The sequence below is a fragment of the Melopsittacus undulatus genome, chromosome 11 (assembly GCF_012275295.1).
Source record: "Melopsittacus undulatus isolate bMelUnd1 chromosome 11, bMelUnd1.mat.Z, whole genome shotgun sequence".
Classification (NCBI taxonomy): domain Eukaryota; kingdom Metazoa; phylum Chordata; class Aves; order Psittaciformes; family Psittaculidae; genus Melopsittacus; species Melopsittacus undulatus.
This window is the reverse complement of record NC_047537.1, coordinates 5214814-5234136: the sequence shown is the minus strand read 5'-3', so window position 1 is coordinate 5234136 and position 19323 is coordinate 5214814. Positions and strand designations below refer to the sequence as shown.

At 43.0% G+C, this 19323-nt stretch overlaps 1 protein-coding gene across 13 annotated transcripts in view; it reads right to left on the bottom strand.

Moving 5' to 3' along the window:
* The window catches only part of FNBP1 (formin binding protein 1), a 96402-nt gene extending 82434 nt beyond the window's left edge, over positions 1–13968 (bottom strand). For 12 of the 13 annotated variants that reach the window (XM_031046447.2, XM_031046448.2, XM_031046445.2 and 9 more), the window contains exon 1: positions 13713–13968. In XM_031046447.2, coding sequence (XP_030902307.1) covers positions 13713–13736 — 24 coding nt within the window. In that variant the 5' untranslated portion in view covers positions 13737–13968. Of the gene's footprint in view, positions 1–4128; positions 4148–13712 lie in introns of those variants that run through there. The other variant, XM_031046457.1, reaches the window with a different exon arrangement.
* Positions 13969–19323: the final 5355 nt, after the last annotated feature.

Sequence of the window (19323 nt, the reverse complement as noted above, 5' to 3'; positions counted from 1 at the left end):
TTTGGAGTTTTAAAAAACGTTAAGAACTTCCATAACAAATGTAGGTGCAAGAGAAATTACCCTCTTTTTCCCCCAGAATCACAAGATGGGAGAGGTTTGAGACCTGCATGTGATTTACATGTCCTCAAGTGACATCCACTCCACCCCTCCAAATCTTGCTTAATTCATATGTACTTCACCTGAGCTCAAGGCTAAAGTATAGGATATGTGCATGCACTGGAGAAGAATTTCTTAGTCAGGATACTGGAGACACAAACACTTTAGCAAACCATATGCTTGAAATGAGAGCGAAGGTTCTGAACATTGCCCTGCCTTGCACAGCCACCACTGCAAGCAGAGTGACAGATGTTCAGAGAGCAGAGTCAGCATTACTAAATTAAGCACAATGATCTAAATTTCTTATTAACCTAAAAAAAAAAGAGCCAAAGACCTACAATGCAGACAGACAGAATGGATGGATGCATAAACAAAAAGCCCACAGCTTCAGTTCTTATCTGCACTGAAGTAACCGAAATTACTCAAAGGGCTGAAGAATAATGTTTAGTCTTATAAACTGTCATTTAGTTGAACAATGCTACAAGATATAAGCAATTGCTAAATGAACAGATGCACTAATCACTAGTTTAAGCAATATTTTACACCAATGCAAGTGCTTCACAAGATGAAGCTTATCACAAGGGCTCCATGTTAGAAGTGATAGTGGTGGTGAGGTAAAAAATAAATCTCATGAGTTTATCTTCTCTCTCAAATTATTTTTGCTTAAGTTACAGCTTTTTAATGAATTTCACTAAAGGCAAACCCCCCAATATTATCTAACTTTTCATATCTTTGCTTTCTTGTCACCTTTGTAATTCCTATTCCATCTGTCTAGACTGAAGAAAATGACACAGTTTACGAATTTCAACTATTTTGAAACATGGATGTTAAGGAAACATGTATTGGCTCATTTCTACAACAGTAATCAACATTTGATCTTGGGCCAGGAAGATCAAAAATACTCTTTGTTCTATTTTCTTTTTAATGTCAATGCAAAATATAGGATAAATACCATCTTCTAAATCTGAACTTAAATACAATCCTTAGGTAACTGAACTGCCCTAGAAAAACAGGCAAAAAGAGACAAAAATAAGTTGCCAGAATGCTCACAGTCTGAAATGCTTACCCAAAAAGCAATTTCAAGAAATAAGAGCATCTATCATACCCAAAATGAATGTTACTATTGTAGACACGCAGCAAGATAATCACACTCAAACCAGAGCAGTCACAGACTTAAACTGCTCTGCAGGACTGAAACAGGAGCTTGGATCTCCATAAATGTTGTGCCAGGAAGAGCCCACAGCTGAAAAATGAGTGTTCCAGCAACCCCTGGACGATCAAGGATCCCAAAGCTTAAGGTGGACCTAGAGGCTGTCAGCTTGATATACAGCTGCTCCTCCTGGCAGAAAGTGTACCTGTACCTTAACAATCTGTATCAACTCCTGCTATTAAATATAATGATGTGCCAGCCTTCTCTTCCCCTTTCACTCTTCCTTTTATCTGTGCCTTGCTTAATGTTGCTTTCATCCCTCACATTGCTGCAGCTTTGTCTGTTGGAATAAAGAGCACTCAAACACAGAAGAAACGCCTTTGCTTGAAGAACAAACAGCAACCTCCTGCCCAACCTTTGACTTGGATGCATCTGAGCTACTGATCTTCATAGAGCAACTGGAGCTTTTGGGCACAGTTCCCTGAACGTCCCATGACTCCCAAGCTATTTTATAACACAGGGATAGACCATTTGCTTGATGAGCAGTTGAATCATCTAAAAAATATGAAAGAGGATATTGACTTGAATCTACTAGATGTTTTATCTGCCAAGCAGGGAAAGCAAGCTTGGCCTCTGAACCAGACTGATACAGATAAGGGCGAAAGAGGAAAACAGATGTGTGTTTGCCTATGTACACAGAGGGCAAAGGAAAGAAAGGAAATTCCTCACAACTGGACAAGAACATGTCCTCCCACAGCAAGGAGAAAGGTCATTTGGTGTTCTTCAGTAATGACAATACCTTCCACTTTAGTATTCAGAAGCTACAACTGTGGTCCAAAGGTTGACTCCAAACTACTATTGTGACCCAAAACTACTACAGCCACAAAGAGAAATTAAAGAGCTTATTTTTCACAAAGTTCAGATCCATCTCCCCAAACAGAGAGCTTTGGCTGCTAGCAAACTAGTGAGCCATGAACCAGTAGAACCAAGATTACGTGATGGTAAAATGCTTTGGCAGAGCATGTCTGAAGTCAGAAGTCTTTAGGATGAGAACATCTGCCAGTTTCCACAAGGGACGTTCAGGATGCCTTCACCAACATTAACAATGAAGAGTCATCCTAAAGCATTCCAGCTTCTCTAAAGTCCTCAGAGGCCTTTTGAATATATTTGTAAAGGACTTTAATATTCTGTAAAAAGATTATTACTGGTTGCCTGACTTGTGTGCAAAGTGAGATGGACCAAGACAATAAGGCTAAGGACTAGAAGCAAGACTGGAAAAGCATTATGTGGTCTACCGCACTGCTTTGGGTTTTTTATTGGGGATTTTGAGTACTCTTGTATATGAATGACATTCATAATGATCAGTAAGCATATCCAACAAGGCTAGTGACACATTATAGTTAATTCTTGCTTATGAACACCTATTATACAGACTAAAGCTCAGTCATGTTCACTCCTTATACAAGTTGATGAAAGCATCTCCAGAAAAGCTGAATGCAACATGACATTTTTATCCCCAACAAAGTCATGTGTAATTGCAGACTGTAAATACACACAAATAAGCACAAGATGCACAGAAGCCTCAGCAGTGTGTGTTGTTAAGAAAATGGTGTATTTCCTGGCTTTGAAATGCTTTACTTTACTAATTTAATATCTATTTTTGCAACAGCTCTGGAAAACACACACAAAGGAGAGAAAAAAAAAGTTATGAATGCAATGCCATGAATAGAGCCATAGAGTTCATGCATTTTCCCCCTTAGAAGATTCTGAGCATTAAGCACTGCACCACACAAAGAAAATGTACTATAGTCCCTTTTTTAGGGTGATTTGTGCCTGTGGCTTTTTTCTTTTCATTTTGGGTTCATCTCTTGATTATTTTGAAAATTCTCCTATCCAAGAAAGCCTCTTGACGTGCATTAGGGCTTACACATCAGTCCCAGACTGTTTAATTTAGCCCTAATACCTTGAGGAAGGTTCAGGATGGATTGTTACTATTCTGATTAAGGAATCAATCTCCCCCCCCTGCTGAGAAGGTTGGATGAATGCCTCACCCCCAGAGGGAAATCAATACTGCTCCACTGACCAGCAGGTTCCATACACTGTGTGTGCTGAGGTATAATGAATAAAGAAAGCAGCACTTAATTCTTGCATTATAATTCTAAAACTGAATTTCCACTGTTTTGACATTTTTTACTCAGTTCTTCGGGCACAGATTCTAGCTTTTTACTACTCTGTCAATAACCCAGATTTCTTGTTTTGTTCCCAGAGATTAACCCACAAGCAAACCACAAAACATAACTCTCCCAAGCCAACAACATTCAAGTCAATACAAATTTCTGTAACCACATGCACAAAAACCATACATATCATCCAAAAGAGAATGTCTTCTGACCATTTGTGACTGGAGTGCACTACTTCATCATGCTTTTTCTAACCACCAAGTACTTCAACTCAACTGTTAATAACCAAGTGAAATATATTAGTATTGTTCAGCTCAGCAAAGGCTTTTGTTAGCTGGAACAAATCAACACACTCCCGTAACTATTAAAGGTTGGCACTATGATAGGCACACTTTCTCTTTAAGACTAAGTATTTTCAAAGAGCATCAACAACTATGTAGATCAAGTCTCCAAAGGTACCTAAATTAGGTGCATGTGTTTCACAACATCACATTTCTTGCACAAACTGTCTTCTTCCAACAATTACAGCTTTCCTATTTCAAGACACTTTCATGTCAATCACACTGAACCTCTGGAAAGGGAGCTTTCAACAATTTAATATAAATATAAAGATGACACAGACAAGAAGCAGAGCAAAAGCCACAGTGCAGAAAGCAAAACCAGCTCACAATTAACCAGGAGAAGAGGCGTAAAGGTGCTCACAGTTCAACCATGCTCTGTCATGTATAGATGGATGATTCTGCCCTTCCAAGACTGTTGTTTCCTGGGCAACTCCACTGCGTCTCGGAAGACTGCATGCAGCCATGCAGCCAGAGAAGCATTATTTTGTCTTTAAATAGAGTTGGAACCAAGCTATCCCCTCCATGCCAAAAATAAGGCTGTAAATCCCCAGGGCACTGATTGAAATAGGAACGCAGTCACACTTGTCATGTGATATGCATTCTCATTACCTAAAGGATAGGCTGGTTTACTCAGCTTACAACTTTGGTTTTCAGGTAAAGCACAGAACATTTAAGTGCTGAACGCCTTGATCACCGCAGGTGTGCTGCTGTCCTTTGGGAGGATGCAGCCCTTCTGATCAGCAAAGGAGCTGCTAACCAATATACACACGGCTGAAATGTTTGCTTAGGAGGTCTTCCGCACACCGAAAACTGAACTAAAGCTGTGCTACATGGTTTTTCAGCTTTTAGATGTTAAGTTACAAACATATGCCAAAAAGCATCCTCTGCAAACACAGATGTTTCACAAGCCCAAAGAGTTGTAAGGAAATAAAGGCTCCTGACCAGCACATACAACCCTTTCCTCTCTCCCTTTATTTTTAGGCTTTTCCAGTGGCAACACACAAACAAAAGCATCTCAGACTGACACACTTGAAAGAAAGAAGCAGGATAGGTGAAAAATAGTTCTGCAGTGCTCTATCACAGCTCTCCTGGTTCATCCACTCCCAGTTTTCCCTTTACTCCAGCCAAACCTTAGTTACACATTCTTAATGAACACCACTCCTGTAAGACCCACATTTGACAGATGAACAGCCCTCAAGAGGGCAAGAAATATTTCCCTTCCCCATTTAACTTTTGTCTGAGAAAATACACTTCCATTCACTCCCTGCTGCATGCCAATCATTTCTTTCCTGTTGTAAATACATGATAAACATGTTAAAGCATTTATCTCTCAATAAGAGAAAGCATAATGCAGAGTGAGAAATATTATCTAAATGCATTTGAAATCTAATTGTTAAATAATTCCTCAAAGCTTTCTGCAGAGAATGATGGATGAAAACCATTTCTGCAGAGAATGAGTGCATGAAAACCAGCAGCACACACACTTCTGGACAGAGCTCTCACTTAGGGATGTGGTTAAATATTCTTCCACAGTAAGTGAAGATGCAAAATAAAACCACAGAAATCAACGTACATACATTCAAACCAGTAAGTCAACTCTACTTAAATATTACATGGAAAAAGCCACATAAAACAAGCAATGCTACAAAGACAAGCATGCAAAAGGGGACTGCTAGGTTCCTTCACTACTTTTCTGTTTTACTTTGTATCTAATCTTCATCCTTTGCTACACTTGCTTTGGATGCCAAACTCTTGACTTGCTATTCCTACCATGCTAATCGCATTGCACATCTTGTCTGATAGCAGCCACAATGCCACCTGTCCCATTCAGAGTCCAGCCCTGCTATCGCCACATGCTCTTTATCTTTTCTTGATACTGATTCTTTGCTTTTTTGTTTAAATTCCCTTCCTACTCTTGACCTCATTTTTGCTGTTTCCTTTGCCCAGTTAGTCCCAGTTCTCTCTTCCTCCCCACATTCACTATCAGAACCACTCTCCCCAAATGACCCCATTCCCATCATTCTCAGCACTCCAATCACAGGAACAGTTCCTAGCTGAGCAGCTCTAGGTTTCTGCAACTAGATCCTAGTAGCATGATCTCTACTCCTTCTTCCCTGTGACATTTGATCTGTTCAATCACCCAGTTTTCTCTCAGACCACAGCATCTCTTCTCTCATTCCTCATCCAAGGGCGAGTGTCACAAGAGAACCATTGTGTCACCAGCAAAGGTGGACCTTTAGCATGCCTCAGCGCAGCCATGCTTTCCATTCCCTCTCTCTCCTATCTGCAAGTTCACTTTCTCCCAGCTCACCGACACACACTATTCTTCCCACTCATGCAGGACCTTCTTCTTTCACTCTGCTGGGTGTCAGTAAGAGTCTGAGAGCAGGACAGACTGACCCCTCCCTGGCCTGGAGCAGCCATGGCATGGAAAGTCTGACTGTACTCTTGCAAGGACCAGATTGAGGCATGTTCAATTATTCTGTGGGTGACTCCATCACCTAGTCCCACAAAACCCCTTCAAGGCCAAAACATACTCCGCACACACTGGGACTCCTGAAGACTTCAGCACTAGCATCTTGCACCAAGTAACTCAAAAGTGGTATTTTTCCAAAGACTTAAGTGTTTGCCTAATTTGGGCATATTTTCTCAAGAGCAGCAGAAAGCACATCCCTGCTCACCAGCTATTGTCTGCCAAATTTCAAAGCCTTGCTCCAATGAATAGGAGCACTACTGCTTTCCAAAACCAAACGTGCTTAGTATATGCAAGAAACTGGCCCTGGTAACAACTGAATAATCCTGACTGATCTGGGTTGTTCAGCCTGGAGAAGAGAGGGCTCCTTAGGGGGAGACCTTAAAGCAGCTCCCAGTGCCTAAAGGGGCTACAAGATACTTGCAGAGGGGTTTTGGACAAGGGCCTTTAGGGACAGGACAAGGGTGAATGGCTTTAAACTGAAAGAGGGGAGATTGACTTAAGATCATGGGCAGAAGTTCTTCCACTGATCTGCCATGGCATTTCCTCAGCATTAAGGACTATCAATGTAGCTTGTTGAGGACCATCCTTCTAAACCAGGCAACAATTCCCAAGAGACTCCATTTCAAGTTTTATTGCTTTCCTGGGTTTCAGAGTGTCCAGGGAATTGCTGTTGTCCTTTTGGTTGTTTTTCCCAATTAGGTTGACTCTTCCCCAGATAAATTAAGGACAACATTGCAACAGAGCTGCTTCTTTACGTGCTTTATAGCACACATTTCTGCTTCAACAACCAGCAATGAATGCTGGGCAAGCAACATTTCATTATTGCACTTTAACTCTGCTGCTCCAATGCTGGAAGTAATCTAGAAACCCCATCTACAGCTTTGCCATCCTTGGATGCAAAAAAGAACATTTTATTTAATAATACCAACAAAGCATCCTTAATAAACTGAGACAAAGGAAAATGACCAGATGAATAAGGTTACCCAGACAACACAGAAACAAAGCTATCATGTGGAAGTTCCAAAAGGATCCCCAAACCATCCCCACCTGCTCCAGAAGACTAAAACCACTGGATCCTGTTTATCCATACAATTACTTTTTCGCCTATTCTGCATTTTAGAGCCAAATCCACTGATTGAAAAGAGGGACAAAAATATGCCAAAAAATACTGAAAAGAAGGACTGCAATATGCCAAGAGACAATTGCTGGTTTTCCTCCCAGCAATTAAATCAGCTTCTTGTTTTAACAAAAAGAAAGTGAAAAGCAGAGTTTCTAAGGGTAGGAGGAAGAGAAACTTCGTATGAAATGCATACAATTATATTGAAGGGGGAAGTTATTTTAGCATATTTATACAAACACCAGGGAAACTCAACCGAGCAGTGGATTTTGATGGCTGGATTGGATTCAATGTATAACCCATCTCAGAGGCATTATTTTAAACAGGATGAAAGTGAATCTCCAAAAATTCATTAGCAGGTTACTTGTCCAGCAGTCAACAAAGGCAATAATGCAAAGCATGTTATTAAGTTACAGTGCAACAGTGGCTCCTGCTCTTCATGTGGAGCATGGCTTTTGAAATTCTACTTTAAAAGACTGTTTCACAACATGAGTAACACTAATGAGCTGCAGAGAGTCCAGAAAAACATCGTCTCATGTTTGACTGTCTTCCCATATGGTTCAAGAAAGCAGGGGATCTGGAGCAGCCACAACACAAATGGGAAGAGTCTGGGACTGAAACCAGAAGGAAAATATATTCTGCAGTCTTGAATCACACTGGAAGACCATAAATCTCCCAGTTCTTTATGAATAGGTGGGAAACACAAGAATAGGTAGGTGACAATGTTGAAGAAAACCTCTTTCTTAAAGCAAAGCATAACTGTAAATGAAATTACTCAGGCATTCAGACACAAAAGACTCGGCGACTCCTTCAGGAGGCAGAAGGGAGACTTTCTACTCCTAGTGCCTGGAAGCACCAAGGGGTGTACACAGGGACCTCACACATAACCCCATTCTCCTACCAACCAGCTCCTGCGAGCAGCAGGGGAGCCCCCACACAATACATCACCTTAAAGTTTAAAGATCATCTACTTTTAATCTAATGAAAAGGATTGTGACAGCATTAACTTTAAAGCACACATACTTACAGCTTCAGCAGCCTGAAACGGCATCCCGTTCTGGGCAAACACAGAGGTGCGTGCTCCAGAATTAAGATACTGTACAATGATTCAGCTTCTATAAACCATTTCTCACTCGGTGACCTGCATATATAAGCTGACCGTTTAAAACAGTGAGTGATCCATTGTGAAATGTCAGACAACTCTGGTACCTCAAAACTACCAAAATAAGTATGCAGAATGCTTTGCTAATGAAAAGTGTATTTTGCTTTGAAGTGACCATCTCCCACATTCAGCACTCTGTATGCAACCTGTTCTAACAGCCTTAGAATAGCCAAGCCAATATTGTAAATATGATGCTTTTATTCCTGACCTCAGCTTTTTTTTCCTCATTTTCTAACTCTCTTTGTATTTATTTTTAGGGTGCTTTACTCAAGGAGTATATTTCTGTGGGTGAAATTCCACCCTCTTGGAAATACAGTTTTAACAGGTTACTAAGTAGAAACCAAGATACTACTAAATACAAAGAGAAGGAAGTCAGGGGGGTCATCTCTATGAGTTGTCTGAATGATTGCAACAATTTACACCTAATTAACAAGAACACACACTTTTCAGAAGAGCATTTGCCCTCACTACAGAACAAGATTTGCTAAGATACAAACAATTCATCCAACCCACATTTAAAGGTCAGGCCCATTGCCTTATATAATGGAAACTCTCAACTCATAATCAGAGTGAACTTGTGATTTAGCATGCAAGACAATACCTTAATCTGTATCCTGGTCCCACCAGGAGCCAGCTACTTTTCCTCTCCAAAAGTAGGAGGTGTGAGAATGGGATGTGTGGGATGACACACACAGATTTCTACTGTATGCAATCAGCTATGCTGGTGCATACAACAAACCCAAATGTTGGCTTAAGAAAGGAATCAATACATCAAACCTGGATCCAGCACTGCAGATCCTCTCATAAGGAACAAGCCAACAAGAACATAACATTCCTTTAAGACCGTATTTGACCACTGTGCCCAAGTAACACTATGTAATGCCACCAAGGTGAAGATCACCTAGGTACTCCACTTTCCAAATGTGAGTCATTGCTACATGGAACACCCATACATTACAAATACCGGTGAAGAACAATAATGCATTCAGATTTAAGAAATGCAAGGTTAGAGCTGTTTAAACACAAATTCTGCTGATGAAATAGAGACAAGTACTGAAAGAGGAAATGATTTATCAGCCACAGACAGCAAGTGAGGCCTTCCAGTTCTTGGAGTTTCACCTATGTTTCATCTTCTAACAATGAGGATGTAGTTCAGAAAACATAATCTACAAGAATTCCACTTAGTTTAATACTGTGAATTAAGAAATTACTGCCACTGAATATAATTTTCTAAACAATACAAAGTTTAATGGCAATTCACGCTTGTAAGTGGAATGAACTTTATATGGCAAAAATCCCTATAGCTACAAATTGTGGTTTTCATACTGACACATACTGGAACACTCTACAGACAAAAGGTGCGGTCCCCAAAGCATCACCTACATGAGGACCTGGCCAACAGAGTCCCTTGCACAAGGGCATCACAATAAGCCCTTTGCAAATCCAGAATATTCACCTTCTTACAGTGAAAGGACAGTGACAGCTTCAGCAGCCACCCAGCTCTTCACAAAGGTCAAAGAAAACTTGATTTAATCATCCTCCTCCTCCACCTTTATTTTAAGCCTCACCAAATGTGGAAAGAACCCCAACACCAAACCCACAGCATCTGTACCTCTGAAACATTCATCACAGAAAGATGAGTCTTCCCACATTTAATCACTTCACCACTTGCACTTGCTGTATGGCAGTGTTCCGAGGAGGCAGTTTTTCCTGGACCACTTAACCACAAATTTACACGTAGCTCCCCCAAACCACACACTGTACCAAAACTCATCGTCAAGAAAGATCATTCCCTTCAATATACCAACCATGCAGCCACAGACTTTTTCCACTCAAAAGGACTGCAGTTAGTTTTAGCTCAGTTTGCTATGTAATTCTTACCACTTGATCTGAGGGCTTCGTACCACACAAGAGGACATTGGTGGGAAGTGTAATATACACTAACATTTTACCAGCTAAAGCACCCTTCAGAATAGCTCTGTGTGCCATGCTCTGTGTGCTGTGCTCTGTGTCCTTCCCCATTACCCAAGAGAGGAAAAGCATGAAAGAGATCTAAGCATACTTTTACAGCCTATTGCCCCTAAGACACAGTTAACTGAAGGCACAAGTCGGGTCTGCACAGTGGTACACAGTCTTCACTTACCACATTCATTAGCCAAGTATTTAGAAAACAACACCAATTCCAGGAATCAGACATAAAATAACTATCTACAATACTCTCCTACCTGCTGGCCCTTAATGATACTCTTGAACTGGGGTGGAAAACAACATGACTGTACTTTGTCCCTCACCCACTGATTCTTCCTCCAACTACTGAATGTTTCACAAGTGTAAGGGACAGCAAGACTTCTGCAGAGGTTGGGGAGCCTGACAAACTGCACAGCTCAGCCACTGCCACCCTGTACAGCACGCTTACACAAAGGAAACTCATTGACAGTTACAAAAGACCTTAAGATTTTGCTCTGTAACAGTGGATTGCTTGGATGCCCCAGATGATCTCATTGTCCCGAGTATTTAGTACAGGATATAAATGCAGCATTAGTACCTCTAATAATTCTGCTGGTTATGGGTCCAGTTACAGGCACAGTGCCAAGCTCAAGATGAAATTCAAGTCTAGATTTGAGTGAAATATCAGTAGGAATTCTGCAATAGGATTTGCAAGCCAGAGGCACAGAATCCACTGAACATCACAGTACAAGGCTAAAAGTCTGTCTTGGCAGTAACTTGCATGTTGCTGAAGGGGCTTTATTGCTTCTGAAGTATGAGGCTTTCTGCAACCAGCTTTTTATTTTTCCAGGATAAACATAAATTCTACATAAATCCATGCACATTAAAATTCTACATGCTCTAAAAAGCAAGCTCTATTTTACTTCTCCTTTGCTAAGTTTAAAGGGGTGAATCATGAACACTCATCCAGTCTGGTAGATCAGCACATCAGAGACACAGGTTGCAAGTCAAGCCTGATCAAACAATGCTGATCTCTCCAACAAACATTTCAACTACTGTTGGAAACACACTTGTTACTGCTGCAATTTTCACCCATCAGATGGTTCCATCAAATGATATACCTGTCACATCATATAGGCAGCTGATTACACCACATGTTCCTAAACACCCATCCCATGACTACCTGAAACAACTAATAAAGTAAATGGGAATGCAATTTTGCTTAAAAAGCATCCCATGATCAGCAAGAGGAAATAGCACATATTAAATACAGGATACTTCTGTGCTTTGCTTCCCCAGCAAACTGGAGAATATGAGGAGAGAAATCACTGTTCTGGCCTAAGTACCCAGTGCACTGGACACTGATGTGTTTTCAAAGCTCTGCCCCAATTAAAAGAAAGGAACTCGTGTCAATTTCGTACCTAGAGTCATTTAATCTGTTGGTCCAACCCTTTTCCTCAGTAACCTCTAACACTTGCCAAAGTCCTACACTGAAGACATAAAAAATAATACTTTAATGCTGGTGAACACAATGTCACTCACAAAATGTTCAGGGGGAAGAAAGTGTCACAAAACCAGTTTGTATTGTTACCAAAGACAAACGTAAGATTGCACACACACCTGCAAATATTTAAAGAAACAGAACTATTTATAAACACTACTCTACTACTGCTGTTTTGTGCAGAAACACCTTGGTATCACTGCTCCCTTTTAAGAATGAAACATAACCAGGTCCATCTGGAGAATTCAGAGTTTATTTTCCTATGTCAAACTTGTTATACTGACTCACGCTTTAATTCCACCCAATTTTATCTCCCCTCCAAAGCACCCTAAATGCAGAAAAAGAAGGAAAACTGCAAATTTCCCCAGGAAGATTCTCATGCAGCAGAGCTGTTTATATACTGATGATTCAATATAGCATCACTACAGTATTTCATCAGTGTGTATCACCTTTCTTCCCCTGGAGTATCCAAACATACCGCAATAACCTCTCTCAGTAAGCATTCGCTCCCTGATTTACTGTCTAGTTTGAACCAGATCTAGCTGTAACATGACTACAATGTCACAGCAAAAGGGGATGCTTGAACTGCCTGCCAGCAATGCAACCAGAAAGGGCAACAATTAGCACATCTAAAATAACCATTTCTACACAGAGGCAGTTTAAAAGCTCAGATATGTTGACATCTTAACTCGCACTAGTGATGAGCCACAGGCAGATGAGCACAGGAGCAAAATCCTGCAGTGCTTTGCAATCCAGATGACCCTCTTGCTACTCATTCTTGACTTCTCCATTCAAAACACTATGAGGCTTTCCTCTTCACCTCCTTCCCGTGTACATTTTGCCCTAAGGTTTTTAATGTCCCACCATTAAATTAACAACCGCTTGCAGAGGCTCCTGACCACTACGCAACCCCTCACTAACAGGTTTTGCTCCACCATCATGCTACCAAACATGGCTGCACCATGTCCTCTTTGTGACTGAATATGTATATAGATCTGCTTCCAAGACTTCTTTCATTTGCCTACCCTTAATTCTCTCCGATTAGCAAGGGACCATTCCAAATGCCATTATCCACTTTTAACAGCTTGGCATTTCACAGCAACGCTCCACCGTAAACCAAACGCATTTAGGCTTCCCAGGTTCACTTCAGAACCAACCTAAGGGCTTTATACACCGAAACCCTCCCCACCATTAAAACGTACTTATTCATACACAACAGAAAACTCCTCTAATAGAAAACCTCCGTCCTCCCAAGCGTGGAGAAAAACCCCTTCACAACAGCCAGAGGAAACGTTATCATCTGGCTTTCCTTCCCTGCACCTCCCTCTCCTGAAATTGGACCCCCTTGGATATAAATCCACCTCAGAGCCTGTCCTCCAGCTACACACAAAACCCACCCCAGGCTTCGCTTTGAAAGCCTCCCTCCGCTTTCGAGCCGCGATCGCTTTTTGTGCTGTGGAGCTCTCCTAACACATATTTCACTCCCGAAAACAAACACAACTCCTCAGGCTCCGCTGGGATCTCCCCATAGAAGCTGCACGCAAAGTTTGTGGCAGGAGAACACCCCCTGAGGAAAGCGGCCCCGGCCGGACCCCTCCTTGCCCCGGGGTGCCCCTCAGAGCGGAGCCCGCAGCCCCGCACCGGGACCGGCCCCTCCGCACGAACCGTTATGACACGGGGCGGGCGCGGCGCTCCGCGGTAACCGCCGCAGCTGCGGCCCCGCTCCCCCCTCATCCACTCACCCACAGCTCCGTGCCCCAGCTCATGGCTCCGCCGCGCCGCCGAGGGCCGGCGCTGAGGGGCGGGGGGCTCTGGGGGTCTGGTTGTGCCCTGGTTGAAGCTCCCTCTCCCTGCGCTCCCCTGGGGCCGGGTCCCGGTGCGGTGCGGACCGGAGCGGACCGGACGCTGCTGCCGAGCGCTGCTCACCGCCGCTCCCGCCTCATCGCGCCGCAAAATGGCCCGAGCGGCGCCGCGCGGTGAGGCGGTGGCGGAGCGGGGAGGGGGGGAGGCGATTGACAGCTCTGGCGCACTGCGCATGCGCGGCCCGAGGCGCGGGGTGGGTGCCCGAGGCCCGCACGGCGCAGGCGCGGCCTCCGGTCAGTCAGAGCGGTCCCGGTCCGTGTTGGTGGCGGGGGAACCGGTCGGGCCTTGCCCCGGTTCCCGTCCGGTCCCCGAACGGGAAGGCAGCTCTGTGGTCCAAACCGGCCGGTGGGAGGTGTGGGTGCTTCCCCCCCTCAGGGCAGCTCTGGCGGCGAGCCTCGCCCGGCCCGCCCTCAGGTGTCGGTTCCTGATTCCTCCTCGATCCAGGTGGGGCTCTTTATTAAAGCAAATGATCATTTGGGAGGGGGAGATCCACCCTTCAGACTGATTGCAAGGGCTGGGTTTAAGTCAGCTCCCCAAATATACACACCCCAAAATAACCCAAACCCAGGAATATTCACCATCTGTCACCAACACACTCAATGAGCAAGCAGAAAAATAGCCATATTATCTGCTCTTGCATAAATAGGGGTTATTGTAGGAATTACACAGGTCGTGCAGAAAACGGCTCATTCCCTTGCCAAAGAAATAAGATTTGGTTTACACTCATCTTTCTCTAACAGAATTGGAGCTGTTCCTTCAGCTGATCTTAAATTTCTGTCTTTTAAGCTACAAGAGATGTAAAAATAGCTTTAGATGGGTATTTTATGTTGCATCTGTTCATGAAACACATCAGAGAATGTTAAGGATGTTTATTCATCTGAGGAAAACCGTATCTGCTTATAGAGGGTGGGATCCTTCTGATGGCAAAAGATAACATTTGAGGAGCTGCTATAAAGACCATTAACCCCTCTAGATTAATGCACTTCTTTCACTGAGGCTTGGCTATTACCCTACATAAGAAAGGACAAGAATAGAATAACTTATTAAGTAAATCCAGCATTTATAAACAACAATGAAGACAAGTGTTATGTTAATAACAGAACTGTATGTATTTTTAACCTGACTCAACCGATTTGAACCCGAGCAGAATACGGCTCTTCACACAGCTGCCTTTGAAGAGAGACAGGGAACAGGCAACGCTTTTGTTCATCATTAGAAGTTATTACTTTTAAGAGCAGACTTCAGAACAACTAAGAGACAACTCTGTTCAACTCATTTCAGAGTGCTCCTTCCTGCTGCTAACAACACATTTAAATGTCTGAGCCTGCCACACTGCCTAAAGCACAACCACAGTGTTCCAAGGAACTGTGCGTTGCTTTTGGAGAAGGGACACCAAAGCCCTCTATCCTCAGAGCCACATCCACCCAGAACACATTGCAAAGCCAGACAACACAGTTACATCACGACTTTAGAGTTTAATCCATAACTACTTCAGTAAGAAGAACATAGAGTCCAAACAGAAAGCAGCGCTAGTATCATCTGAGGTAAATTTGCTGTGGAATTTCCTTTTGCACAAAGAGCTGGGAGGGGAACAAGGCAAACCTGTTACACCAGCACTGGCAGGGAAACCTGTCCATGCCAGAAGATAGAACTGCTTCACCAGTTCCTGAAAGATAAAGGCCAGAAATGCAGGTTCTGTGTTGTGATGGCACATTACTATCAGTCAATGCCAAAACCGAGGAAAAGTTAAGGAAACTGCCAGATTAGCTGCCAAGTGATTCAGAACGTATTAAAGGAATATAAAATTTGTGGGAACAGATGTTCAAGACAAACACTAAATAAAATTCCTTTCAGATATTTACAGAATGGGACTTTTTCCTATTTTGGCTATTTAGCTTGAAAGTCTCCTAGACAAGGACTGACATATTATTGCTTTCAGTTGTACAGTGCTCAAAACAGCACGGCCTGCACTTGTTTGGTGCCTAATTACTAATATAATTAACAGCAGTGGGAATATTAAAACCCCTTTTATACTGAGGTAGATGCTGGAAGGCTTGGGAGGTCCCAGCCTGAAACAAAAAATTCAAAACAACACTTGAAAATTACATTATCTGGCACTTCTTTACTTAATCTACACAGTCCAAACCTGAGCAACAGGGAAGCTGCTGGGAGTTTTCTCTCAGCCACACCGAGGCCAAGACCATGTAGATCTGTTATCCAGATATGAGCTTATTCCTGCAAATACTCTGTTTATCTCTCCTGTTGTTATGATTCAGAACACTCCTAGAGATAGAGCCTAAGCACAAGTAGAAGCAATTCCCTTTTTAGAAAGCCAGGACTTTCTTCAGGAAACCCCAACCTAACCTGAAAACAGCCAGATTAGCTGCTAAATGAATCAGAACGTACTTGGAAAAGATACATTTAATCCCTAAACTACAGTTCTGTCTAAACCCTTATCTTTAGGTTTACTCATGCAGAACAGAAAACTTCAAAACTTCCAGAGAACATACAAGCATTTCGAAATTCTAGATACAACAGGAAGAAGACCTACCTTCCCCCCTGGAGTTATCACCCTCGCAGCTGCTTCCTTTTTAACTTTATAATTCTACCCAGATCATCCATGTCCAAGACAAGGAACACGGATACTGCTTATAACCTCTCATACACTGGGACAGAAACAGCCCCAGGAAAGGAAGAGGACACACCTTTCCCTATAGCCATGATCATCACAGCTGTTTCCTTTCCGCTGTTAAAACACAGCACACAAGCAAGCACACAGCAGGGGGCCTAGGTTCTCTTTAAATGCCTTATCAGAGCCCAGAGAGGGCAAATTAAGGCCTGATTAAGACCTCCTAATGGCCCTGATTAGCCTCAGTTGTGGCCTTCACCCACACTATCTGCCCATGGATCCAGAAATCCATTTAAGCTTTGGTCTGAAGGCTCAGTCTCTGCTTGAGTAATGCTGTTGAGTGTACTAGTTTCCAGTTCAGCCCCAGGTAGGCTGTGCCTTAGTTATATGTTCTTTTGATATGGAGCCTAGCTCATATTTGATCTTGTTTCATATCTATAGACCTAACCAGGGCTACCCTGTATGTCAGACATTGTTTGCCATTACCTGAACGGCAGATTGATTTTTTAACCCAGCTCTAGCTCTGTGTTGTTGTTCTAAGCTTGCATGATGACTTGGACTCTTACCTGTTCTCACCTACTGTCCCTGGGCCTGCTCCCCTCACCTTGCTTGGTGGGATGGGACTCTGAATGATGAGACTCCTACCCTGTTGTCTGTGTTACTGTGCTCATCTCCCAACTCTGTGTTCCTCAGGAAACATCCAGCCATTTCTACTCCATGGCATGCTTATACCATAGCTCATGGAGTAACAAACTGATGCTTAATCTGCTTTGCCTTGTACTGAGGTATACCTCTAGGTTATACCTATGCCAGAATTTTTCTGACACTGCCAGTGTCTTCCCTCCATTCTCAATGGTTGCCAATGATACACTTGGAGAAAAAAAAGAAAATAAATCTGTGAAGGGCTCTAATTAGATGTTTGGGTACAACAAAGGAGTAAAAAGTATATTTAACAGCAGCTGAGAATAACTGTATGTGCTAAGAACAGCACATGTAGAGCTGGGTGAATCTTGTCTGGAAGCTACAATGAAATGTATCAACGTAATGATGAGTGTTGGTGTTAAGGCACATTCATTACAGAAAGCAGCCAGTTTGCATATTGATAGAGATGTAAGTTTAAGTACAGCCATTCTTTTAACATACAAAATGCCATAGCCAAAGAAAGCAAGCATGTTACAATTTGTGGTTTTGAGATCATTTGGTCTAGGTAAGTGGCAAACAAGCTATGATATCCCAATAGTTGGTAGACTTACATTAAAAAATGGAAATTTTCAGACTTTGTGGCATAAAAATCCCTGATTACATTTGGGATCTTCAGACTGCTGGCCGCTTTTCAGCTGAACTAATCCCCATAGTTATAGGGGAAAGCCTCATGCTATCAAGTAAAAGTGGGATACTTAGTGGAAGAAGGTGTGAAAGGAAACCTGCGCTGCAGCTGTTTGTTGGGAGCCCAAAATCTCCAGGTTTCCCAGGCGGTCCGTGCACAGGAATTATAATAATTAGAACATTAAAAAGTATTAATTTAAATAAAATATCTTGACTAGCGTCACCTTTTCAGAATAAATTATCTGATGATTAGCTATGCAGGCTTCTTACCGTCTGGGTTGATGCAGCTACGTGCACTACAAGGCTTGATGCTGACAGGACATCTAGCGGCATGCAGCAGTTACTGCCCAGAGTCCTAGTAGGAAACATGGATTTTATTTTTTTCATGTTTCCAGGTATTTTCTGGTACCAGTCCAGGTTTCTTTGACTGATGGTGACATTTCTGTGCTTATTTTATTACCTAAGGGTATAAAAAAGGGGGGGGGGGGGAGGGGGAAAGATGGGACATTCTACATAATCTTTCTAATTAGTCAAGACTACTGATTTTAATCTGCTTTTTCACCATCACTTGCACCTTACTCGCCTGGTCCAATCCAGTTGTTTATTTGGCTGTGGGTGAAGAAACTTGTACAGCTGTTACTCCATACACTGAAAGGGAAAATCAGAATGTTTGAGTTCCAAGAGCTGACAGCACAGAACTCCCCACTGTAGAACTGTATTGATTGTATTGACAGGTTCCCATTGCATAGTCTGTCAGGGCAGTTTAGCAATCTGTCAGCTTCAAAAAACGTTTTAAATTGTTGCTATTCATGTTTACTTTGTTTCTTGTGTTGCTCTGTTTGAACAAGTCACAGAAGACAGACCCAATCTGCTTGTCATTTCATTTTTAAGTGGGATTTGAGCTATCAGATCCAAATAAATAGCAGCAAAGCCACTTCTGTGAGGAAGCAGACATCCCTTTGCTTTCTTATGTATTTTTGATGATGTTTGCAGTTAGTATGTAAAACCCAGCTTTAAACAGAAAGGTTTTCAGTTGTTTGTACTACCTGATGCTTGGGACACCTGCTCTCACCACAGGCCCCAGCAAGCAGCTGAAACCTCTTAAGTGATGCACTTCTGAGCTGGAACCAACGACTCTAAACCTCTCTGTGAGCAGTGCCGCATGACTGAGGGGGGAAGAACTCCAGCTCTGTCTCCTTACCCTAAACCTTGCTGAGCACCGCCACAAAGGCTGCTCGAGGGGGGCTTCTTTTTGCCCGGTGACCCCCTGTGGGAGCAGTGAGCCCATCACAGGCCTCATTGTGGGGCCGAGCACCGCGGGAGGCGGCCTCTGGGCAGGGAACATGTGTCAGAACCTAGATGGGCCTAGATAGGAGGGCAAAGCACAGGGGAGGTAGCCTCAGAGCGCCGGTAGCAGCACACGAACCCCGGTGAGGAAACGAACGTCCGGTACCGGCGGTGCCCACAGAGGGGGCAGCTCCGCCCCGGTCACGTGCCGCGTTCCGTGACCCCGGAAGTGGAGCGGGAAGAGGATG